The sequence below is a fragment of the Vulpes vulpes genome, chromosome 2 (genome assembly GCF_048418805.1).
Source record: "Vulpes vulpes isolate BD-2025 chromosome 2, VulVul3, whole genome shotgun sequence".
Lineage (NCBI taxonomy): Eukaryota > Metazoa > Chordata > Mammalia > Carnivora > Canidae > Vulpes > Vulpes vulpes.
Window position 1 is genome coordinate 79,408,871 of NC_132781.1, and position 26,686 is coordinate 79,435,556.

General features: G+C 40.8%; 2 protein-coding genes across 2 annotated transcripts in view; both read left to right on the forward strand.

Moving 5' to 3' along the window:
- Nucleotides 1–5,636: 5,636 nt before the first annotated feature.
- Nucleotides 5,637–23,715, forward strand: SGCB (sarcoglycan beta). The gene is made up of 6 exons (XM_072749011.1): nucleotides 5,637–6,046; nucleotides 11,502–11,711; nucleotides 15,930–16,115; nucleotides 16,712–16,903; nucleotides 17,432–17,563; nucleotides 20,531–23,715. The coding sequence occupies exons 1-6, from the start codon at nucleotides 6,011–6,013 to the stop codon at nucleotides 20,732–20,734; spliced, it is 960 nt and encodes a 319-aa protein (XP_072605112.1). The 5' UTR covers nucleotides 5,637–6,010; the 3' UTR covers nucleotides 20,735–23,715.
- A 90-nt stretch (nucleotides 23,716–23,805) lies between these two features.
- Nucleotides 23,806–26,686, forward strand: part of LRRC66 (leucine rich repeat containing 66) — a 28,659-nt gene continuing 25,778 nt past the window's right edge. The window contains exon 1 of the mRNA XM_026016564.2: nucleotides 23,806–26,686. Within this exon, the coding sequence (XP_025872349.1) occupies nucleotides 26,191–26,686 (496 nt within the window). The 5' untranslated portion in view covers nucleotides 23,806–26,190.

Below are 26,686 nucleotides of genomic sequence, written 5' to 3' on the forward strand. Positions count from 1 at the left end.
GGAGTCCCAGGATCAAGTCCCAAGATCAAGTCCCACATCGGGCTCCCTGCGTGGAGTCTGCTTCTCCCACTGCCTTTGTCTCTGCCTCTCTCTCTCTCATGAATAAATAAATAAAATCTTTAAGAAAAAAAAGCCTACTTTTTTATACAGATGGAAGAAAACATCAGATTAATAAAGGCTTTATTTGGAAAATATTTTTTGTCTCAATTTGATTCTTTTAGGATACTATCACTAAGGCAATTATTTGGAAAGAAAAGATAAAATCAAATTTTTCTTTTGTGGTACACTATAAAGTATACCGCAGAATTTGAAAAAACAATAAACTTGGATCATGATGGACACTCTTGCTTTATCTCACCCTCTGCCAATCAGTGGTTTCTTGTGATTTTACAGAAGTCTTTAATCACCCTGAACTTCACTTTTATTCCATCTACATAATGAAAAACATGGACTAGATCAACTCTAAGCAATCTCTTGCACTTCTGACGTTCTTTAATGCTGGTTGTTTCTTTTGTTTGCTTCTTTTAACATACTGGTTGTAGTTCAGATTGAGCAAATCATGCCCTTTATTTCAATTCTTGGTTCACAGTTCAGCTTGGGTCAATTCTTGCATACAATTTATCCTGCGGGGTTGCAGGAAGAACTAATGCACTTAACTTCCAGGAAATAAGCAAGGAGTTTCTCTATAGTTGCACTTTTAATAAATTTAAACCTACCTAAAGCTGACAAAATCTTCCTAACTCCAACCCCCCACCCCTACCCCAGGCTCTCAGAGCTCATCCCTGCTCTTGTTTATGCTCTTTCTCCTCTCACTTTTGGAGGTGTTGATATTGTTGCAATTATCACATTATATTAAACTTATTTGTCTGCCTCCTGTATAAGCTTGTAAGCTTCTTGAAGAAATAGAGGGAGGTTTATTTGGCTTTCCTCAACATAGGAACAGACACATGCCCTCTAAAAGTTTGTTGAACCAAATTGCTAATAAGTGAAAGAAAGAAAAAAAGAAAGGAGGAAAGGAGGAGAGGATTGGCTGCTTTATATCTGATGTCATAATCCTGTTGAGGCAAGAGACAGCAAATTTAACAGCCAGTTGGTGGTTCTTATGGCATCATAATTCTACCACTAGCTAGGAGCCATTTGTTCTAGAGAAGTGTCATGTGACAAAAGTCTGGACGGAATAGGAAAAGTCCTTAATTTGGCCCACTCTGAATTTTACCTGCATCAGTCAACTGGAAAGATTTTTAGTTAGAGATTTTTAAGAAACCAAGAAAAGATTAACTGAACCCACTCAGTGTCATGAGAGGTGTGTATATACGTAGTTCAACACTACATGAAACATAAATATATGCAACAAACTGCAAGGATATACAGTGGAATCCTCATGATTTTCACTTCTTCCTCATTAAGTACAGTTGCACTTAGCCAGTGTGGTTACAAGAATACTCTGTTCAGCTCTGGCCTGGACGCTTTTACCGGTGCCCCAGATACTAATCTGTATGCCATGCTATTCTTGTCCTACAGCTGTCTGTGTTAGGACATTGCTCCTTTAGGGTAGGGCTTATTGGCATCAGAAGAAAATCTTTTAACCTTTTCTCACCCACTTGCATGAAGCTTCCTTTAAATCCAGTTGTCTTTGGTGGTACTGCTCAGATGCTTTGTCTCCACTCGCAGGTAGCAAAATACTCATTTATCCATTCACTTCATGTTCTTCAGTCTGAGTGCTCCCTATACTCATTTTATCAGCTTCAATGGGCCCTTTTTGTTCTTTGCTACATTGCAAGAAAGGAAAAGATTTTAAGAGTTTAAGGGGCACCTGGGTGGCTCAGTCAGTTAGGATCTACCTTTGGCTCAGGTCATGATCCCATCCTGGCTGAGAGCCTTCTTCTCCCTCCCCCCTTCTCCCTCCTCACTGTGCTGGCTTTCGCTTAGATAAAATATTTTTAAAAGTAAAAGATTTTAAAGAAAAAAAAACACCACCCATTGGAGAAAGAACTAATTGGTTGGGATCTGAACTGAAGACAGGTTCCCCCACTGCACAGAAGCAGGGATGCTGTTTCCTGTGTTGTACCAATAAGCATTCCCTGCTCAAAGCAACAGTTCAGGATTTTTCTGTAAAATTATTTCATGCCCCTTATTGGTTAAACTATAAAAACAAGAGGAAAATTTTAATATCGCAACTATATCACCTTAGCACCTAAACTATAGAGCTTTTGTAGCAAATACAGATAAGAAGGGGGAGGGAGCCAATTCAGTGTGAGTTTTGAGCGCCACAAGGTAGCCCTCCTATCTCAACCCAGGTCTTAATTATCATTGTGATGGAATATTGAGGCATCCTTGTCCTCAATGTTTTCAGCTCTGCTAGCTAAATGCAATGGCAAATACTTGGCTCTGAAAATGGCCATCGAAGGGGTTCACTTAGGATATTTTAAGCTGTTGCAAATGTGCACTGGGTGTGACCTACACTGTAGGATGTCCTTAAGCATCCTGGGAGAGGACCTGGGACAGCATGAGGGCAGTCCCTAAAATGAAGGATGTTGAAATAGGTTTTTTTCATCACATTTGATAAACATTTACTGAATTTCTAGGCAACAGAAACATCTACCACAATCATAAGGCAAGATTAGACTTGATCTCTGCTCCCTAGCATCTCATAATCTATTCAGAAAAGAGATACACAACCATAGATCAATGTGAAAGTTGTAACAGTAAATATAAAATTATCTGGAAACACTACCCTTCCCCTACTTCCTCCTCTAGCTTCTTGAAGAAAGGGCCAGAGGAAGTTACAGAAAAGAGTGACATTTAGAGTCAGATCTGGAAGGATGGAGAGGAGTTTCACCAGGAAGAGATGGAACAGAATGGACAGTAGCAAAGAGGCATGATTGCATGGAGAGGCAGGGAAGGATGAATGCTAGTCCAGTGTGACTGTAGGGAATTCAGGGAATCAGAGCCAAGACTAGGAAGATAATCCTGGGTTCAACTGTGATTCAGTCTTGTATATCAGGCTGAAGTCAATCATTATTTTGTAGGCAATGGGGAAGCAGCACAGGACTATAAACAGAAAAATGGTCTTTTTGATATCATGTTGGTGCTCGTAGAGGTGAAGTTTGGAGCTGGGCTGGACCCAGAAAGAGCTCTTAGGAGACAAGATTTGAAAGTTATTGAGGCTCTTCCATGGAGTAATGCATGGTGAGCATTAGAGTGGACATGTATCAGAGACATTTAGATGTCAGTAATATTTTTTACCCAGCAGAAAATTAATCCAACATTCATTCATCAGAATTATTAAGTACATTTACTTGGATCCTATAGTATGTTCAGGATTTGGAGCACAGAAGTGGTAACACATTGACACTGCTTTGTAAGGAACTTACAGTACACTCTGGGACAAACTGTACATGCATGAAAAGTAAAATAACATGATAGCATATTATGGAGTATCCAAAGGGCATCATAGCAAATCAGTGCAATAACTACTGAGGGCCAGAGATATCAGAAATTTGGGATGAGGAGAAAAATTATGAAGGGCTTCCCAGAAAAGATATCCTTTGAGCTGAGTCCTGGTAGACAAGTAGAAGAATAGCTAGATAAAATAGAGAGATAGCCACATGTGCAAAAGCACAGACATTAAGAACTCGATGCACTCAGGCAAATACATGAGAACTACAAATACTACACATGGCTGGAGAGAAGATGAGTTTGTAAAGGGGCAGGAAAGGAGGATAGAAAGAGGTAGACGGGGACCAAAAAGTACAGAACTGTATGTGCTAAGATAGACTTTCATTGTAAAAGTTATTGGAGGATTTTAAAGTTCAAAGAGTATCATGATCCGGTTTGTATTTTTTTTAAAGATTTTTATTTAATTACTCATGAGAGACACAGAGAGAGAGAGAGAGAGAGAGGCAGAGACACATGCAGAGGGAGAAGCAGGCTCCATGCAGGGAGCCTGAAGTGGGACTCAATCCCGGGTCTCCAGGATCAGGCCCTGGGCCAAAGGCAGGCGCTAAACCGCTAGGCCACCCAAGCATCCCTGGGTTTGTATTTTAAAAAAAAAAAAATCACACTACAAATAGTATAGAATGACTTTGCAAGTTTCTGACTGGATGGTGGTATCATTCACTAAGGGAACATGCAAAGAGCAGATGGAGGGGAAAGATTTTAAGCCCAATTTTTTGACTTGTTGGGCTCGAAGTGTGTGTAAGTTTCCCAAGGGCTCCTGATAGCCTCCAAGAACAGAAATTTATTTTCTCACAATTCTGGAGGTTAGAACTCAGAAAATCAGCAGGGTTGGTTCCTTCTGGAAGCTCTCTGGGAGAATCTGATCCATGCCTCGCTCCAAGCGCCTGGTGACAAGTTTTGGCATTTCTTGCCTCGTAGAAACATTACTCTGATCTCTGCCTCTGTCTTCACATGGTCTTCTTCTCTGCCTGTGCCCTTGTCCTCTCCTCTTTGAAGGACACCAGTCATGAGATTTAGACCCCAACCCAAATCCAGGGTGATCTTTCTTGAGATCCTCAACTTATTTATATCTGCAAAGACCAAGACCCTATTTCAAAATTCAAAATAACATCACATGTATAGGTCCTGGTGATTAGGATTTGGATATATTTTTGCGTGTGGGGGGGGGGGGGAACAGTATTTAAAGTGTTATAAAGCGAATGAAGGAATAGGTGTCTTCATAATCTGATTAATACTCTAGCCTTAGTGTGCATGTCCAAAGGTAAACAGAAATGCAGAATTAAAGACAAGAGTTAAGGGGCAGACCAGCTAAAAAACTGCCTGTGGGAGTCTGAGAAGGGTTTAGAGAGAATGTGACATTGGAACAGATTCTTGGAGGTTGAATAACCGTGTGCTTGCCAGAGAGAGCAAAAGAGAAACTTCCCCAGCCGAGGGAAAAAAAAGAGGCAAAGCATCGATAGGGAGGACTGTGGTACCAGAACTGGAAACAGGAACTGAGGATCAATCAAAAGCCCTGTTATCTGAGCTGATAAATGGGAGCAGAGCCAGAGTACAGACAGACTTACTGCTGACTCCCAAAGCCGTGGGCTACAGTTTCCAGTCACTTGTCCCAGCTAAGATGCAGGATGTGCCGCAGCGCCCGGCAGGGCTGAGCACGGGGATGGGAGTCGGTGGTTCCAGCATTTGGGAAAGAAGATGCAGAGATGGATGACCAGTGAGCTGCTGACATCAGCCAAACTCCAGAGAGAAGGGAAACGTTTAGGAGGGATTTCTTATGCATCAGATGGTCTAGTTTAAACTTCACAGCCAAGTTCTGATGCAGAGCAGACAGGGCAGCGGCATCACACTCCAGCCACCGAGAAAGCGAACACCGCGGACGTCGCAGCTCGGCACGCACCAGCCCTGCGGGGAGGGACGGAGGGCCACGGGGGAGGCGTCGTCCCCTCTCGGAGCGCCCTTTCCGGAGGAGAAGAGGCGCCCGAGCTCGCGGGAACCAGGCGCACCCGCGGCCACTGCGCCGGGCGCAGGAAGCGGGGCGCAGCGTGGGGGAGGCGGCGGCGGCAGCGGCTGCGGCGGCGGCTGCGGCGAGCTGGGAACCCGCCCCCCATCCCCTCCAGTGCGCAGGCGCTCGGGGTGCAGCGGCGGCGCTCTGGGAACCGCTCCCCCATCCCTCCAGTGCGCAGGCGCGCGGGGTGCCGCGGCGGCGAGCTGGGAACCGCTCCCCATCCCTCCAGTGCGCAGGCGCGCGGGATGCAGCGGCGGCGAGCTGGGAACCGTCCCCCCCCATCCCTCCAGGGCTCAGGCGCGCGGGGTGCAGCGGCGGCGCTCTGGGAACCGCCCCCCCATCCCTCCAGGGCGCAGGCGCGCGGGGTGCAGCGGCGGCGAGCTGGGAACCGCCCCCCCCATCCATCCAGTGCGCAGGCGCGCGGGGTGCAGCGGCGGCGGCGCGCTGGGAACCGCCCCCCATCCCTCCAGTGGGCAGGCGCGTGGGGTGTAGCGGCGCCGAGCTGGGAACCGCCCCCCCATCCATCCAGTGCGCAGGCGCGGGAAGATGGCGGCGGCGGCAGCGGCGGCGGCGGCCGAGCAGGTCTGGGAGCCCCGCCGCGGCCGGGGGCCAGAGGGGCAGGGGAGGCCGGGACCCCGCCGTGGGGCCCGCCGTGGGGCCGGCCGCAGGGCGCCGGGGCGCGAGGGCGTGCTCCGGGGGGCGGGAGGGGCTGTCCGCAGCCCGGGCTGCCGGCGAGGGCGGGGCGGGGCGGGGCGGGCCTGCGGGCGGGGCTCCGGGGCGGGGGCGGGGCGGGTCGCCAGCTGCGGGGGGGCAGGCGGCCGGGGGCAGCGGCGGCTCGCGCCGGGTTCGGTGGCCCGCGGAGCTGCGGGTAAAAATAGCGTCAGCCGGCGCGGGCGGCGGGGGGGGGCTCCCGGACCGCAGCCAGGACCGCGGGCGGTGGCCTGGGTGTCGGCCTGGGGCCGCTGGTGTCCGCCCCCCGCGGGCAGCGGGCAGCGGGCAGCAGGCAGCCCCGCGCGCTTTGGTTTTGCAGCTTGAGTCCCCAGTCTAAGACCGCCTCCCGTCCGCTTGGTCTACGATCGTTTCTTAATGCTTTAGCAGGAATTTCCTGATTCCCCCTCCCCAAAAAAGCAAGCCATGCATACGCATACCTGCTTGCATGTGTTACATACACGAACCTAGAGGTGCGACGGCATTTGGTTGTAATAAAAATAATTTCCGTAGTCATTTTTCCCCCTTAACTGTTACCTTCCTCTACAAAACTATATGACCGTTTTTTTTCTTTTTTTTTATATATGACCGTTTCTTTTGAAAAAAGTGTCATTCTCCAACATTGTTGAAGAAGTGAATGCAAGTCAAGATGCCAGTGTTCTCAGAAAATACTTCCTTGACTAATTAACTGCTTTTAGAGATGTATCTATGTCTATATGTATTTCACTGGAACAGTCATTCCAAAGGACACAAGAAATAGAAGATATGAAACCCACCTTCAAGGAGCTTTAAACCCAGACTGTCAAATAAACGCAGAAAAATCAGCTAAGGGCAGGGGGGAGGTGGGGGCACGCTACAGATGGTGGCAGGAAAATAAAAACTAAAGGAATGAGTGAAAGTAAAAGGAGACAAAGCTCCTTGGAGTTACTGAGATTAAAATTAATTGTTCCTTGGCTTTCCTGATCTCCTTCCTGGCTTATCAGCTCATGTTTTAGGTGGTTCTCTTTTCATCCATATCACCTGTTGATGATGCTCCAGAGGTGCCGCCAAGGTTCCGTTCTCATTTTACACCTAAGCTGGGTAATCTGGTCCATTCCTTAGTTTCCACTTGAGAGTTAAAAACATTGACGTCTTCAGCCTGTACTGAATTTTTCCCACAGGCTCCTCAAACTCAAAAAGGTACAAACTGGAAGGCATCGTGTTTACCATTAAAAGGGCTCCAACCATCCATTTGCTAGGTTAACCCCACTAGAAAATTGAGAGCCGGACCAGCTCCAGGGAGCTCAGAAGGGACCCACACTTGCTCTCATGCTCTGCTCTCCCAGGTGTGACATTTGAACAAAGGGTCCCACGTTTTCTTTTTCTTCCATACTCCACAGGTAATTAGCAGGTCTCTACCTGGGAGTCATCTTAGATCCCCTCTGGGTCACACAGCCCATCAGTCAGCAGGTTCTGTAGTTCTTCCTTTTGATGCCTCTCCCCATCTTTTCATGTAAAGCTCAGTCAAGTCCTCCTTTGGACCATTAGATAAACCTGCTCTTGATGTATCTTCATCTTTAAACTCTTCTGTCTTTTTGGTACGTGTCTTTGATTTTACTGTAATGCAAATCTGATGGTATCACTAACCTATTTTAGATTTTCAGTAGTTCCCTATCACCTTCAGGATAAAGTCCATTGTTCTTAACACAGTACTTATGTCCGCTCCTTAACTGGCCCCTAACCATATCTCTGACCTTATTTTTTGCCCCATATCTGTACTCCTCCTTTCACCATCCACAGAAACTACCAAAATTGGTTCACAGAGAGATAACTTGTACTCAGGGTTTCCATGCTGTTCCCTTTGCCTGGAATGCCTTTCTCTGTGCTTTTGCCTGGCTAACTCCTATTTATCCTCCCAAGTTTCAAATGAAATCTCAGCCTTTCTTAAAAACCTTCACCTGATGCCCTTGCTTGGTACGTAGAGTTACATTCCTCTTCTGTACCCTCCCAGTATTGTGTGCATTTGCCATGTTGAACTGCCATTGTTAGTGACCCTGTCTATCTACTCTCCTGGCCCGTAAGGAAGTTCATGTGGGTTATGTGCTGTGTCTTCTTGTCTTGGTGGTCTGGAGCATTTGGCATATAGTAACTCCTCAATAAATCATAAATGCGTCAAGTTGAATATAATAATGGACGTGAATTGGCAAAGAAGAGTGAAGAATGCATCCTAGGAGAGAACAGTTTTGTCCTTTCTTTTATGTAAACCTTTATTCAAGCTCTGACTTTAAAATTGCCCATGATGTGTCTGTGAAAATTAGAAGAAAGCATACCTCCCTTAAGGTATCATATACCTTCAGCCAAAAAGTATCAAAATGCATATTGCACTCCGAGTCATCTGCGGTTTCAATGTACACCTCATAGATGTTGCACCTCATGCAGACACAACCTATACAACTGTACTCAACTACCTGTTTTATGAAAAAATCTGATGGATGGATTGAATTGTATTCTATAGACCTTCCATACTGCTCTGTGGAATTACAAAAATTGTATCTGTTACATTACAATAATTATTTGCATCTTTTTTCATTTTTCCTTAAGCCTTTAACCAGCCCACTACCTCTGCCACCATAAGATTGTAGTAGCTCTCTCCGCTCTTTATTGGCAGATGACCTTTCCTTTTACATCCTGAAGAAAAAAGAGTGTTTTCTCTTCTGAGTGTGAACTGTTTCACCAAAGTGGGAAAGCCTTTAAAGCCTATTCTTTTCTCATATCCTCTGTATCACTTTCTTTCCTGCTTCTTAAAGGGTCTCATTCCCCATATTATCCTGCCCTCATCTGAGGTCTTTGGTCTTTGCCCCTCTTGGCATCTTTCCTTCTGCCGTCAAACATACAAGTCTTTCCCCCAAATTGTGGGGCGGGGAGGCGGGCGTTGGTTTACTAACAGCAACATGAAAAGCACAGTTTCCTCTGACAGTACATAATTCTTTAGCTACAGTCTTCTCTCTTTCCTCTTTTCTCTTTCTGGACTGGAAAATAGATGTTTACATGTGGCATTTTTTTTTTTCAGACTGCAGCTTCGCATTTTTTTAAAAAGAGATTTTATTTATTCATAAGAGACAGAGAGAGGCAGAGACACAGGCAGAGGTAGAAGCAGGCTCCATAGAAGGAGCCCGATGTGGGACTCGATTCCAGATCTCCAGGATCATGCCCTGGGTTCAAGGTGGTGCTAAACCGCTGAGCTACCCAGGCTGCCCTCCAGCTTCACATTTTGCTGGAAGAGTTCCTCTTTGAAGGTTATGGAAGCACTTTGGAACAAAGCAAGTTCAGCAACACTGCCCGTCCTTGGTTTTCTTACCATTCATTGTATTTCTCGTTTTCCACTGTAGCTGCACATTTAAATTTCTCCAAGACTATGTGCTTGGCTCTTTGTTCTCTTTCCTGTATGCAGTTTTTCACAGTAAACTGATGTACTCTCATGAATTTAATTTACCTTGAGGCTAAGGACTCTCAAATCTTTATCTCTAGTCCTGACTGATCTAATATCCATTCCATCCTTCCCCTTGCCTTTGAGTCATATGGTTATTTCTCATTTAGTTTAAGTGCAACATATGTAGAATCTTCTTCCTCCTTCATTCCCCATATTTAGCTAGTCACCATTCAGTAAACACGAGATTCTTTGAAGTTGGCTGCAAATTCAGTCCACTCTTCTCACAGAGTATATTTTTAATCTATCCTTTTTCATCCCACCTTGTTATCTCATTACCTCGAACCTCCATTATGACAACATCCCCAACAGCCTACTTACTGTTATTCCTGTCTCCTCCCCTACAAACATCCACACATTTAGCATCCTGAAATATATGTCATTCATGTTTACAAACCTCCAGTGATTCCCAGTTAAACAGACAAAAAGACTGGGATTTGTACCCAGCAGTCCAAACATTTTCTCAGCCTACCCTACTCTGCAACTTTATTCTCCCCCCTATTACGAGCTCTGATCCATCTACTTCTTGTTTCGTTGAAAACAAATCCAAAGCCATCCTGTCTCTCTTCCCATTGAGCTCCATGGCATGTATTGGCCAAAGTATTGAGATTCTGGCACCTAAACATACAGAATACTCTATTGCATTGCTAACTATTTTATACCCAAATCATATTTGGGTATAAATCTAGAGAATATGGGCAGCCCAAGTGGCTCAGCGGTTTAGCGCTGCCTTCGGCCCAGGGTGTGATCCTGGAGTCCCGGGATTGAGTTCCACATTGGGCTCCCTGCATGGAGCCTGCTTCTCCCTCTGCCTGTGTCTCTGCCTCTCTCTCTGTCTCTCATGAATAAATCTTAAAAAATAAATAAAAATCTAGAGAATGAGGATCCTGTCCTATATTTCCTATTTGTGGTATTAGTGTTTAGCATAAAGTGTTTAATAATTTTTTTTCCTAGAGCTCCAAAATCTATGTAAGTTGGACAGTATCCATTTCTACCATTCAGTGTTCATGATATATTACCAAAAATGTTATTTATTCAACCATAGTCTTAAGTTAGACGTTCTCAAACTTTTTGGTCTCGGGTTATCTTTATGCCCTTAAAGGTGACTGAGGATCCCAAAGAACTTTTGTTTACGTGGGTTGGTATTTATTGATATTTACCACATTAGAAATTAAACCTGAGAAAATTGGAAACACAGGAATACACAAGCACATACTCCATTCGCTGTTAGAGCATTGATGTCATCCCATACAGTCACTTAGCCTCTGGAAAACTCCACTGAACATTCATGAGAGGGGGAGAGTGAATAATGTCTTGGTGTTATTTTGAACATAGTTTGTCCTCTCCAGATTCCTCTAAGCGTTGAAGCAGTTCCTCCAGTTCTCCCCGGCCCTGACTTTGAAAACTGCAGATGTAGGATAATGTCAGCTTTAGCCAGTTGGGGTGACAAATAGCAAAATGTGTCAACCTTTACAAATTCCTATAAATGAAAAAAATTTATATAATCTCTATCTATATATATAATGAAATAAATCACTGTAAATCATTAATTTAAAAAAAGATAACCCACCATGGAATGTGTATGTCAACTTTTCCCCCAAGTGAGCTAGCTATACACACTAGGACTATTCCAAGCAAAGGGTGGAAATGTGTCACCAGATAGTCACACTAAAGGTTCTTCTCCGCTCTAAGTATACTAATGTCATGACTTGGAGCCTGCAACTCAATGTGACTTAAAGTTTATTCATGGAAAATATATCACTAACCCATTCAGCTTTCTTTGATTAGGAGTTTGCACTTCATCAATAAATGCCTTAAAAAGAGTGAGTATGGCGGTTCCACTGTGCTGTCCTTTGTTTTTAGCAAAGTTCCAATGGTCCTGTAAAGAAGTCCATGCGTGAGAAAGCCGTCGAGAGAAGGAATGTCAATAAGGAGCACAATAGTAATTTCAAAGCTGGATATATTCCAATTGATGAAGATCGCCTCCATAAAACAGGATTGAGAGGAAGAAAGGGCAACCTGGCCATCTGTGTCATTATCCTCTTGTTTATCTTGGCTGTCATCAATTTAATTGTAAGTATATATGGTACAGAATTTTCTTCTTTTAATTACCTTAGGGATTTTTCAGTGAAATCGCAGACTTTGTTTCTATAACTTCTTTTGAAATCCTCTTACTTTCTGCTTTTCTGTACATGTTTTATCTCTTAAGTTCTTTTAAATGCACAATTACCTTTGACACTGTGTGCAGAGAGCCCCTGACTTGCCTACTGTCCAATATATTGTCTAACAGAAACCTGTCTTCCTAATTTCATGTCTAAGAGGGCATCTTATCAGATGTTTTTTCCTGATGTATACTTTGAAAAACAACAGGAGATTCTGTCTTTTACACACTTACAGAAAAGACCCACTGGCCTTTTTAAAATTTTATTTATTTATTTATTTATTTATTTATTTATTTATTTATTTATTTATTTATTTATATCCATGAGAGAGAGGCAGAGACACAGACGGAGGGAGAAGCAGGCTCCATGCAGGGAGCCCGAGGTGGGACTTTATCCCGGGACTCTGGGATCACACCCTGGGCGGAAGTGAGATGCTAAATCGCTGAGCCACCCAGGCATCCCTAAAAATTTATTTTTAAAGTGCAGTTAGCATACAGTATTATATTAGCTTCAGATGTACAACAGGGGGATTTGACAGTTCTGTAGATTACTCAGTGCTCACTGTAAGTGTAGTCACCATCTGTCACTATACAACGTTATTACGATGTTATTGACTATATTCCCTGTGCTATACTTTTCATCTCTGTGACTTACTCATTTCATAACTAAGTCTGTACCTCTACTCATTGAGTTGTCTTAAATATGTCATATATTTTAAAAACCTAGTATGCTAATATTGACACGTATTAATTTTATTTAGAAGAAAATGTGCATGGAAAGTTCCCTTTAAAGAACTTAACTTTTGGAAGGGTAGAGTCAACTTGGTCAGGAGAGACCTTTGCCATCATGACTTTATTGCCTTTACCTCTCCTAAAAAATACAATCCTCTCTGTTTTCATGCAGTCCTAAACCTAAATTTAGTCCTAAACCTTCTCAACCATATTTTTTTTCTTTCTTCTTTTTTTTTTTATTTTTTTTCTAAGATTTATTTATTTATTAATGAGAGATACAGAGAGAGAGAGAGGGGAGAGACAGAGGCAGAGGGAGAAGCCTGATGAAGGACTCGATCCCGGATCCCAGGATCATGACCTGAGCCGAAGGCAGGCGCCCAACCGCTGAGCCACGCAGGTGTCCCTCCTCAACCAGATTTTACAATTGCAAACCCTTATTTGACAGCAAACAGTTATATCTGTAGTCTTAAATCTCTGTTGTCAAAGAATGGGAGGATTTGGTAGGCCAGTTTACACTAAGGTGCTAAAGACTTAGTATGTTGCCTTTTCCAAAGATACTTGATTTTCTAAAGAAGAAGACTTAATCCAAGGTTGTAACAATCTGAGGGCTACACCTGAACCCCTCTGGCATGTGTGTAGATGACATATTGAGAGGGTGGTTATTGGTATACCCAAGACTGATGATCATGGGCTACAGTGGTTCTAACCTTGATTCCATTTAGTTTATTTTTGACATCTAATATTTTTAATCCCATCTTTTATATTTTATGTACATTCAAAACATTTGTGTCTAATTCTTCCCTTACATTGAAAAGAGTTCATACTATAAATAGCTTTACTAAGAGCTCATGTTCTGTCTTTATTTTATAATTTTTTTGTTGTTGGAAACTTTTGGTTAAGATGGCAGAATGGGGACATTTTTGTCCCCTTCCTCTTTAAAAAGCTCATCCCAAGGTGACAATGTCAAGAAATAGAAATATCTTGAAAGAACGTGGGAGGCACCTAAAATCCTAAATTTGGCCCTATAAAGAAGCAGGAAGAGAAATGGCAGATTTCTCTGCTTGTGTGCTGGGGAGGGGGCTGCAGGGCGTGTTGGTGAAAGTGCCTTGCAGAATCGTCAGGAATTGGATATACAAGTGCCATGAAAAGCAGGACTGAGGCAGGAACTGAAAACAGCTTCTTTGGAAAACCTGTAGGAGCCTTGAGATCCCTAGCCTCACTCTCCCTTCCAGCCAGCAGTTAGGCAGCTATGCCTCCTAACCCCACACAGTATGTTATGGAAGGGAGACAATTCTTCCTGCCTGAGGATACTGCACAGAGCAGGTGGGGATGGGTTTCCATGCTGGAAGCAGAGAAGTCTGAATCCTGAGCACTGAGACTCTGTTTCCCAGCTCTCTTCTCATCCTCTGACTCCAGCTCCCTGGCACCAGGCTTATGTCCTTGAGGCAAGAAATGAAGTAGTCTGCTCCAGAAAAACTGAAGCATCTGGGGAAAAAAATCTGTAGATACTGACACTTGGCAGGTCCCAGTGAGACAGCCACCCTCTCTCCTACTGTGAAGCCTGTCTGTCACAACCACCCCACACAGAGAACTTTCTGTGCACTTTTTTATTTTTTTTTTATTTTTTTTTTTCTGTGCACTTTTTAAACCTCACTGTTAAATATGAACACTGAGCTATCAGAGATAATGGAGTTTTTTGGAGAGCTCCCAGATTTGAAAAATGATGAGCACCAAATCACCCAAACCGTGGGGAAACTAGGAATTCAGGGAGATACAGAAAATAGAATGAATGACAGAAAACTTAAAAAATTAAAATCAGTATTTTCAGAGAAATGAGACAATATTACATCCATGAAACAAGGATAACATGCCATTAAAAAGGAGCAATTAAGGAATAAGGAAGAACTTAAAGAAATCCATAGGGATGGATGGATAGATGGAAAGAGAAGGAGAGAGATTGGAAGATAAAGAAAAGGAACCCGTCCAGAAAGCTCAACAAAATTGAAGAATCAGTCCAGGAAGTGTAACATTCTGTTAATAGGAGTTTCACAAATTGATAAGAAGGAACACTGGGGAGAAAATTACCAAATAAATTAACCAAGAAAGTTTCCTAGAACAGATTGAAAACTACCATTCTAGGTCCAGTGTCATGCACAAAAAGACTCACACCAAGGCCATTACTGTGAAATTTAAGAGAACCTGGGTTAAAGGGAAGATCTTAAAACCTTCCAGAGGAAGTAAAAAAAAAGTTGCATATGAAGAATACAAAATCCGAGGCATCAGACTTTTCAAATCCAACCCTGGAGACCAGAAAGCAAGAATACAAGGGCCTTCAACATTCAGAGAGAGAATAGCACCAAACCTAGAAATTATCAAGCTCGACTGTTAAATGTGAGGGTTTATAAAGACATTTTTAAACCATATATACTCTCAAATTTTACTTCGCATATATTTTTTCTAAGGAGGCCACTGGAGGAGGTGCTCACCACAAGAATGAGCTAACTCCCAGAAGGCCGAAGACAAGGATACAGGAAACAGTATCTATCTAGTGCAGGAGAAAAAAGGAAGTTCCAGCATGAAAATGAAGGACAAGTTCACGGTTACAGTTATGTAGCCGACCCAGCAGTGACCACCCAGATTGGAGCAAGAAGATCAGAGTTGCAGCAAGATCTCCTGGGAGAGAAAAATTAATAGAAAAAATTGTTAAAGAGGTTTGGACTTTTAGAACATTTTATCAAGGGACATTTTACAGAAACATGGGAGGTTTTGAAAAAATTCAGTCAAGTTTTCAAATGAAAACTTGAGCAAAATTTGAGTAAGCAAATTTGGTCCAGTGCCAAAAATATATATATATATATGAAACCACAAGACAGAGAGTACAAGAAAGGAACTGCTCTCTTAGTTACAGTCTTTGGCTTAGCAATGAACAATACTTATATGGTTACAATACTAAAAATACTGAACCTGGATCTAATCTAGCTAGCACTTGAAACCTATTTCCATTTCAGAAATAGAAACACAATAAATTCTCATCTGTTAAAGTATGAAAATAATAGATAAAACCTCAAACTGATGTGTGAAGAAATAATATATCACCTAAAACTCTGGGATAAATTCTAGATGAAATACCTAAAAGTGGTTGTCCCGGGACGAGATGTAGAGGGAGCAAAAGGAAGAAGAAACTGCTCTTGTAGCACTTTTTGACTTTTAGCTATTTGCCTCTAATACCGTGATAAAAATAAAACTGGTTCTGTTTATAAGTGGAAAACCAACTGATGTGTTCATACCACTGATGAGACATCTCAGGAAGTTTAATGCTTCGGCAATTATCTTCTGTTTGTTTTCTAATTATGTTGAATATATGCTACCCATTCGCAGGGGATTGTTTTCTTTTTTAGATAACACTTGTTATCTGGGCTGTGATTCGCATTGGACCAAATGGCTGTGACAGCATGGAGTTTCATGAAAGTGGTCTGCTTCGGTTTAAGCAAGTATCTGACATGGGAGTTATACATCCTCTTTACAAGAGCACGGTGGGAGGAAGGCGAAATGAAAATTTGGTTATCACCGGCAACAACCAGCCTGTAAGTTACCACTTTAGTCAAGGGACAGTAGAGAAATTTTCCTTGTTAAAAAACTAGAGTTGATTATTGGAAATGGATATTTTCCTTGAGAGAATATTCATCAGCACATTTAATAATACTGCGGGTCTTATAATCCATTAATGTTATTTGCTTTCTTAATACAGATTAATTATTCTAAGAATACAGAATATCCTCTATCTCCTCCACACAAAATAACCAGCAAACAAAGCACCCTCCCAGGTTGGAATACCCTGTACTTTCTGGGAGTCTAGAGAAGAATATGCCAATCTAGTCCATGGCAGCCTGTGCCCCATGGCTGCTGCAGTGTAGGTTTTCAATGACATAGAACCTAAAGGTGTTCTTACCACCTCCTGCCCATGTGACCCATGGATTTGTGCAGAGCAGTGTAAGCAAACAAGCATATAAGCCCTCTTTTTAAAGAATTCTTCCCAAGTGGATAGAGAGGGGACAGACTGATGGAGTTAAAATTCTTTGAAGTTAGTCTATTATTTTAAAGTGTTTTTGATAATGTTCTTGATGAATTTTGGCTGCAGTCTCCTTTGAAAACATACTCATGATAAAGTGTTTTTCTGAAGATTGTCTTTCAGCAAGGGACAACAAAGCTCAGTGTAGAAAAGAACAAAACTTCTATTACGAGTGACATTGGTATGCAGTTTTTTGACCCGAGGACTCAGAATATCTTATTCAGCACAGACTATGAAACTCATGAGTTTCATTTGCCAAGTGGAGTGAAAAGTTTGAACGTTCAAAAAGCCTCTACTGAAAGGGTATGATTTATTTTGTTTGCTTTATTAATGGAAGAGAATTGCTGTCTAAATTTACAAAGCGGGAGGGGAGTTTTGCTGGGGGTTTTTTTGTTGTTTTTTTTAAAAATACAATTCTTTTTTTTTTTTTTTAATTTATTTATTTATGATAGTCACAGAGGGAGAGAGAGAGGCAGAGACACAGGCAGAGGGAGAAGCAGGTTCCATGCACCGGGAGCCCGATGTGGGATCCTGGGTCTCCAGGATCGTGCCCTGGGCCAAAGGCAGGCGCTAAACCGCTGCGCCACCCAGGGATAGTTTCGCTGTTTTATAAGTGATGGGAAAGAATAAATTATGGAACAGTGGGAAGGATTGATTAGTTCTGGATTTGTAGTCTGATCATTATCATGCCACATCTCTCTGTCTCAACACCTATAAAACGTGACAGGAAACCCTTGCCTTTCATATTCTATGGCTGAAACTCCTGTTTCTGTCTCTAATAATTTTCACTGTAATTTAGAAACACTTTTTATTACTTTTTTTAATTTCCAGATTACCAGCAATGCTACTAGTGACTTAAATATAAAGGTTGATGGGCGTGCTATTGTGCGTGGAAATGAAGGCGTATTCATTATGGGCAAAACCATTGAATTTCACATGGGTGGTAATATGGAGTTGAAGGCAGTAAGTATTCCTTAAGAGTTTAAGAGAATTATTAGATTCTTGAGCACATGGATCTATATGTAGAATAGTATACAATTATTAAAAATGGTACTATACTTGTATATTTTTTGACCTGGAGGTGAAAGAGAGTTACAATTTGTGAAATATCTTGTTTTTATTTTTCAAAACATAAGTACGTTTATAAAAACCTGGAAGGGTGTGCCAGATGTCAACAGTGGTTGGCTGTGGGTAGCAGGGTAACAGGTGACTTAATTTTTCTTTCTGCTTGCCTCTTGTTTTCTAAAAAAAAAATTTTTTTTTTTTTTTTTTTTTTTTTTACAAAATGATACCTTTGTCATTCCTTTGTTATTTTAAAAAGCAAAAATGAATAAACTTCCAGAATTCTGGAAGATTTTCAAAGTAAGAATTATCAAAGTAGTGTCCATTCCCTGAAGTTGTTGGGGTTTGTTTTTTTTTTTTCATTTAAAGATTTTCCATATCCTTTACTGAGTTTTATATCCAGTGATGTGAAAATCAATTAGCAGATGTAAGAAATGTATTTTATTTACCCATCTGTTATTAACTACAAAAGAAAAAGATTTTGCCTTTATTTTAGCTATTGAAAAGTGAAGTTTTGTCCTTCACAGTTTATATCTGAACTTCAATAGGTAACATATATAAGGGAGCCAGAAGTCCAAAAACAGTTTACCTGCTCACAATTTTAGTCGAAGCACATTTATTCAAAATGTCTTCCTTTGGTCGCCTGCTACATGCTACTTAACTAAAGCTAATTAAATTGATTTTACCAAGCAGTATATATGACAAAAATAAACTGAAACCTAAGGATTTGTATTTTTACCTAAATTTAATTTCATAGTTCTAGAAAAAATTTCATAGTTCTTTAAAAAATTAAGTTTTCCATTTTCTTAAATAGCTTTCTCCCCTAAAGCACACATTCTAATTTCTAAATAATAAAGATGACATAAAATGTGTTTCTTGCCAGAAACTCAATAGCAATACTGAGTATTTTTTGCATGTATTGTAGTAAGAAGCCATTCCTCTAAAAGAATAGTGTTGAAGAACCGTCACTGTGGGGCTATTGTTCTCAGCACTGGAAACTCAAAGAAGCAAGAGGTGTGATAGATTTGTATATAGCCATTAGCAAGTTACGTAAATCTTTTCTTTTTTTCTACCTGAAAACTCTATCTGTTGTTAAAGAAATACTAAGATTCTTTGAAATACACATACATGTTTCAGTTTCTCCACATTTAAAGAAAAACAGGCCAGTACTGAAAATAATTAGCTTTACAATCTAGTTATTATCAGCAATTAGTTTTTAAGCATATAGCTAATGATAAGAATTTTGTTTAAAAAAATAATTTTATCAATTAAACTGTTTTTAAAGAAATAACTTCTTTAGCAGTTTTAAAGAAAGTAAAATTAAATGACCACAAGATGGCAACATTGGAACAAAATTTCAAAATTCATCACTTAGGGATTCTATTTCCATATGCATACTAATTAATACTGCATAGTCCATTAGCTATTTCCATTTCTTCATACCCAGCTTTGTCTTATTGCTTTAAATGCCTTCTGTAACCTGATGACTCAAATTTGGAACTCCTGCTTTAATCTCTCCTCCAATCTAAGACTCACATACCCCGCCGACTTACCTTCTCCACTCCAGGACAGAACAGGCATCTCAGATTAGCAAGTCTAAAAATCTTCATACCCTTCCTCCCTCCCCAGTCATGCTTCTCTTTCAGTGTTCCCATCTCGTTAAATGGTGTCTGTCAGTTCATCAGCAGCCTTCTTGCTCTACCTTCAAGAGATAGAGCCTGGCTGCTTCTCACTTCCTCCCCCACCACCCATGCTATAAACCACTACCGTGTCCTGCTGCACTGTTGGAAAGGCCTCCTAAGCGCTCTGGCTGCTTCCTCATTCACCCCTGTGGTTAGTTTCCTGTGCAGCAGCCAGAGCAGTCCTTCCTCAGAGATCACATCACTTCCATATTCATATCCCTCCAAGTGGCTTCTCCTCTAACTGGGGATAAAATTCAAAGTCCATTCCTTCGACTCCTCTCCTACCAGTTGACTCCCTTGTGCCTTCTGCTGTAGCCACACTGGCTTCCACCTGTTCTCAAGCACCTAGCACATCTTCACACTGTGGCCTATCGTGTCCTCTGCTTCAGGTGCCTCTCCCCAGTTGCCCACATGGCTTATTTGTGTCATCCCATTTCCGCTGCACTGTGACCTCATCGGAGAGGCCTTCCTTGACCACCCTATGTAAATAGAGCCCCGCCTGCTCACTGTCTCTCTGCTTACCTTATTTCTCTCCGGTGAGGTTTTATTTATTTTACCTGTTCACATGTTTATTGTCTGCCCTTCCCCATTAAAATGTCAACTGTATGAGAACTTGGACTTGCTTGTCTGTTGACCGCTGTATCCTCAGCACCTAGAATAGTATCTAACATGTAGCAGACATTTAATAATTATTTGTGGAGTGAATGGGGAAAAAAAAAAAAAGGAGAGGGTTAGGAGTTCCCAAAAAGAAAAAGGCCACAATAACAAGAATATTCCTGAAACAGTGGGCCTGAAGACGAGAACCTCCAGGCTCTCTTTCTTTGAGTGCCTGGTCTTTAAAATTCATTTTCTGTAGGAGGAAAACAGTTCTTTTTTTCTTCTCATCATCAGAAATGTACCAGTCAGTAACTTTGTAAAAACTCTTAGGAAGTAACAAATGATCTCTATCAGTCTCATGCAGGTAGGATTGATGAATATTAGGTATCAATACACATTATGAACTAGAGGCCACTAGCTGAATCTCGACACTGGTTTTAGTTTCCTTTGTTGTTGTTTCGGTCATGACTTTACTGTTTTTCGTTACCTATTTTTCTTGTTAACATTCTAAGTTTTGTGTATTCATCTCGTCCTGTCACCACTTGTAGAGGCAAATCAATCATACTATTATCTGTTACTCTCCTGATAGGAAAACAGCATCATCCTAAATGGAACTGTGATGGTCAGCACAACTCGCCTACCTAGCTCCTCCAGCGGAGACCAGTTTGGTGCCAGTGACTGGGTGCGCTACAAGCTCTGTATGTGTGCAGACGGAACTCTCTTCAAAGTACAAGTAACAGGCCAGAACATGGGCTGCCAGACCTCAGACAACCCCTGTGGAAACACTCACTAGAAGAACCCGAGAGGTTACCAGTGTGTTCATACCTTGACTTGACTTTTTTCTTAAGAGTGTGCATGCAAGTCATGTTTTTAGAGAGTTTGCAGTCACTCTTATTTTATCTACAGAGCACTACTGTACCTATTCTACAATCTCCATATTTTAAAAGATTCTCGGCCTAAATTTTAATACATTAAGTTGCACTGATCTTCAAATTAGAGTTCTAAACTAATTATCAGAAGTGAATACAACCAAAATTAATCTTTAAAGAAGTGTTTTTAAAATTCCACTGTTCCTTGTCTCTAAAAGGATAAAGGGCTGAAGCAACTGTTCAGACTCACTATAAGTAAATTTTGGTAACTAATGGGGATACACCCACTTAAGATGTTTGAAAGGTACACCGTTAATATGTGTTGCACGTTCTGTCTTTGGGCTTCTAAGAGGAAAGATAGATTTTTAGTGCATTAATTTTCAGCTATATTCTCAATGCAAATGAAGTCATTAGAGAACTTCACATATGTAAGCTGGTAAGAAACCATGGTTTCTTAGTTTTACAACTAGTATGAAAACACTTTGTAAAGAACGTTTACCTGTTAAATATTGTTAAGTATGAAATGTTCACAGTGTGGTAAAAAATTGAAACACAGTCTCAGCTTTAACTATGAAATAATAATGATAGCTGTCATTTACTGAGCATCTTACACATCCTGGGCGCTGTCCCAGGCACTGCATGTGTAATATCTCTTAATTCTCCCCACAGCTCTGTATGTCGGTGGTATTACCCCAGTATTACCCATTAGGAAGTTAAGAAACTTAAGTAATGTCACATAGGAGATAGCCAGTTTGGGATTGGAATTCACATGTGATTCAAGCCTATATGTACCTGTTTCCAAATACTGTGTTCTTTTTACTATTTGCGCTGAAGTCTTAATACTTAAAACTCTAGAAAAATGGAAACGACTAATTCAAACTCCCCTAAGCAGAGAAGATTCAAATCAAACAGTCATGCTTACTCTAGTTTAAAAAAAAACAATCTCATGTCCAAAAAATGGCTAGCTGCTATAATCAGGTTTTAAACTAGCTTAAGCCAATTCCAAAATATTACACTATAGAGAGGTCAAATTAGCTTCATTATAGGTTAGTCCAGTTTCCTAGCCAGTGGGCCTTGGCCCCTTGGAGCACCTGAATTGGGTAGAAGGGTTCCTAAGATATTTATACCCTCAGCCCTCCGGGCGATGCAGTGAGATGTGGGAGACCGTGGCCCCAGGCAAGTCCTCGGGGCTGGGAGTGGTTGGTAAGTTTACCCCAGGGTGCCATTTAAACAGTACCCATTTTAGTGTTCGCCAAGCCTTGAACAAAGTTGGGAAGCACTGGAGTAAAGGGTGCTGATACAGGAAATAATTTTTAAGTAAATTTTGAGTAAGTATGAGAACTGATCTCTGCTCCTCCTTATCACAATCCCATTGTAACAATTTACAGTCCTCCAGCCGGTTGATTTTTAATGTATTTTATATTTGACTTAAAAGGAATTCTCTGATATTATTAATCATACACATAGCGTCAGGGACAGGTGTTTTCACCATAGTTTGCTGCAAAATAAGCAGTAGAGATAAATCATAAGCCCCACTCTGCATTCAAGTATAACAATATCCTGTCGTGGTCACTTAGAACAGTGTAGATAAGAAAATCAATACAAAAAACAATCTGCATTCAATACAGTCACAGTTCTCTCTGATAGAACAACCAAATGCCTTAGAGATTATGAATAATCATTAAACTAACAGATCGACTTATTATCTAACAGTGCAGTTTTTAAATGAAGGAAAGAAAGAACTTTATGACCGCTGAGTGCTATTAATTGATGTGATATTCAGATCCTAGTTGAATATAATCAGTGTCACTTAATATTTGAATGATATTCAAAAAAACCCATTGGTATTTTCATTCAGATGCTTAGTATATTTTTAATTTTACATTCTTTACTTGTCTGCTCTATTTAGATTTGTTCTGAAAGTCTCTTTAAATATTTTTGTAAAAACCACAAAACGCTGTTACAAAGTATTATTTATTGAATATAATTCATGAAGCAATCTATTTTTACTCCTCCTTGAGAAATACTTGTGTTTTTGATACATCTCCATTAAGTGCTTTTGACACGAGAGGATATTTTGATGTTTTTATAGAACTGATTGTAAAGGTAACAGGTCTTATATTTTAGGACACTGTGCAGGTAGCCCTTGCCTTTTCACTGATGTGTAGACCTGGAACACTCACTGAAAATGAGATGAAGAACAAACCGTCCATTTCACCTGTGATCCGTTTTTGCATAATGGTAAAGCTTCAGCTACTCATCCTCATCACCAGATGGTATTTCTCAAAAACTGAAATGTTGACTTTGCCCCTTTCTGCTGGCTGTTCCTGCCCTGCTTGGAGCACAGATATGATAAGCAGCAGACTCGGGGAAGGTAGACAGGCAAAGACAGGATCCCAGGAGAGCGGGGTGGATACATACTTGCTTAAATAACCCCAGTACTTCCCAGATAGGTTGCAATGACAAGGGGACAAGTGAAATAAAAACAGAGCATTTCAGAAACCATCCAATGGGCAGCTAGGAAAATGCGAAACAACGCAAGGGGGGACTGCCTATACATGGTCTGCAAGATTTAAAAATATACCTACTTGTGTTCTTTCTGCATTATGAAAAAAATGAAATTTTGTGTGATAATTTTGATGAAAAGTGAAAGTTCCACCTAGTTTCGAATGAATTTTTTTTTTTAAGAGGATAAGAACGTTCTGGTGCTAAACTTGACAAAAAGAGACTATTGAAATGCTGATAACTTCAGTATTAAAAAGTGTTGAGAGGGCAAAGACTACAAATTATGGCATATAGAAATAAACCGGTAACTCGTTTCAGATTGTTAACCTGAGTTTCAGTTTGTTCAATTTGTAATAACTATTAATGATCTCTGTTTACAATAAAGACTCCATAAATTGTTTGCTGTTGGCTTTTTAATGGTTAAAAACTTGAGCACAGGTGTCTTAATTATACAAACATGATGTATTAAATACAGCTTGGTGATCCTTAACTACGTGGGTGTTTATGTAATCTGTCTGGAGTCGTGGCGATCGTAGTTCGAAGCTGTACAGTTGTTCCTGTTGGGATAGTCCTGCCTTCTGTGCATTGCAGACTCTCCCTCTTTAGTGGCTCCTCCCTCAGTGTCTCGGGGGAATGTGCGTGCTGTCACAGTGGCAAGAGGCCAGAGCCTGGAAGAGGAAAGGGCGAAGGTTTGCCAGGCTCCGGGGGCAGATGGGTGGAGCCTCAGAGGCTCAGGTCTAAATCCCCACCTGGCTAGATCTAGACAGACCCATTTGAAAAGGACCTAAGGGCCATAAAGGTATGCCTTAGAAACTTACTCCTGTGTTCTTCCTGCATCTTGCCAAACATAACCCCCTTCTGCTTTTTTTCTTCTAATTGTTATAACTTCTCTTTTATAGAAGAATGGCCTCTTGGTTTCCATTGTGCTTTTCTGGGTTTTTTTCTACTGCCTTCTCCCTATCTCTCTCACTCTCTGACACACACACACACCCCCAATATCTCTAACTGCTTCCTCATACTTAGGCTTGAATATATGTGTCCATATAAAGACTGACATTTTACCCAATGTTTCCTGATTTCCTTAGAAAGTTTTTCTGGAGTTCTCAGGGGCTCTTTACCTAGTACATAAAAGTTTGTATGTAGTATACATAATTTTTCTTTAAAAATCAGCGTTTCATTTTAAGACCTAAAATTATCTTACCTACTTTTTTAACTCAAATCTGTTAGTTAAATGTATAAATCTCTTCAACTTAAAAATAACTAGGTCAATGAAAATCTTTAACTTCTGCCCCCATAAGTATTTTTCAATCATATGTTTCTCTTCAATACTGCATAGTAATGTGCCTGTGAATGATGACAACATTTTCTGGTTGTTCATATTAAAATTAACTTGGTATACAATTATATTTATAATGATTGCAGCTTTGAATATAGAAACAAATATCTTTCTGGCTGTACAAATTAATTTCAAGTTCTGGTATTGTGTAAGAGGCACACTATAAAAATAAATCACTCCTTCACACTGTAGGGCACCTTTACGGTCCATGGCCATGTGTACCTGGATTTAGGTGCCCTTCAAAATGTAGCAGAATTGACCTTGTATAAAACCAAAGTTTAAAAGTTACATGTTAAATTTCATTCTTTCCATGAATTTTTTTCATCCAAACGGCATAGCCCTAAGACAGACTACAGACTATTGAAAATATTAAACATGGAGAAGAATTTTATATACATATTATATATATATATATGGGAGAAGAATTTTATATACATATTATATATATATACATATATATGTAGTTCTAGTCATTTAAAAAAATTAAGCAAGTCTCTTGTGAGTTGAACTTCCTATATATCTATATAAAATTTCCGTGTGTGTGAGTGTTTATTTGGAAAACCTGACTTCTGGGAGCTTACAGTCTTTTGGGAAGTTTACTGTCCATTTTCTTTTAAAATTTTTTGCGTATACATTCAGCCATTGTAGATACTTATTTTAAAATTTTCGATTGCTTCTCCATCTTTGATGAAAAAGATACTTGATGTTTCTGTATCTCATCTTTATGGTTCTGATGCAGAACATCCTTTTTATGACCCATGTTGTTGTATATATACTAAATTCAAAGTTTTAAGTCACAAAAAATGTAAATTTATTTATAAAAAATCAAGAGTCTCCTTTGTGAATTGAACCTTCCCTCCATACAGTTCACAGTTTAGTGTAACTGGATGGCTTGTCACTCACATAATAAACCACGTAGCTGATTACAGGTTGTAGATAAGCTTAATAGACTTTGCTCAGTACTAATGACCAGTAAGAAAACAGAGAAGTCTTTAATCTTGGTAGGTTTCTCTCCAAAGCAGACTGCCCAGTGAATATTCCTGGAACAGCAGACACGAGGTGAGGCCCAAGTGAATATGTATTTTCTGAAAAATCAGGGGAGTTCTTTCTTTAATGACATAAATGTAATTGTATACTATAGCTTTACCATTTTTTAAAAGACTTTGAGAAAAATAAATAAATAAAAGACTTTGAGAGAGCACAAGCATGAGGTAGTGGCATTGGGGCAGAGGGAGGGGGCAAAGCAGACTCTCCACTAAGCAGGGACCCTGACCCTGGTGGGACCCCAGGATCCTGACCTGAGCTGAGGCAGAAGCTTAACAGATTGAGCTATGAGCTACCCAGGCACCCCGTAGCTTTACCAATTTTTAGCTACATTTAATGCCCCAGTTTCTAAGAAATCAAACATGCACTTAAGCTGGCAATCAAGGCAAGATAATTTTCCTAAATCTTAAATTGAAAATTGAATTTTCTGCGCATTTGCTGTTAATTATTACATTATTTTGAATAAATCAATTCATTTTCCTTTCTCTAGGCATTATGAAAAACCTACACTTCAGAGTCATAACAATGCTAATAAGTCTTTATTTTAGTGGAACAATGACCAACCCACCCAGAGAAAACAGTATTTTATTCAAATCTGAGTGCCGATGGATTGGGCATCTTCTGACAAATTGTTCTTTTACCGGAAAGCATGATGTACCTGCAGACACACCGCAGGCAGCGGCCACAGTGGACTCAAGTGCCAGTTTCCTTAGGGTTCTCTTACAGTCTCCTATGAGAAGAGAAGACTGGAATACAAAACATCTGGACCTCAGTAACAATCTCATTTCGAACATCACCTTAAGTCCTCTTGCACACTTCCATGCTTTGGAAATACTAAACCTCAGCAACAGTTCCCTCCGCTCCATCTCGTTGGATCTACCCAGTGCTAAGTCCTTGTGGGGGAAACGCCACAGAAGCCACTTGAGAAATAGGCTTCCATGTCTAAAGCTGTTAATTCTTCAGAGAAACAGCCTCAGTGACATCCCCGAGG

Excerpts from the sequence above, each read along its gene's own strand:
- SGCB (XM_072749011.1), top strand. The coding sequence starts at position 6,011 with ATGGCGGCGGCGGCAGCGGCGGCGGCGGCCGAGCAG. Across the intron at positions 16,116-16,711 it reads TCACCGGCAACAACCAGCCT|ATTGTCTTTCAGCAAGGGAC; the intron begins GTAAGTTACCAC and ends GTTTTTCTGAAG. Across the intron at positions 16,904-17,431 it reads AAAAAGCCTCTACTGAAAGG|ATTACCAGCAATGCTACTAG; the intron begins GTATGATTTATT and ends TTTAATTTCCAG.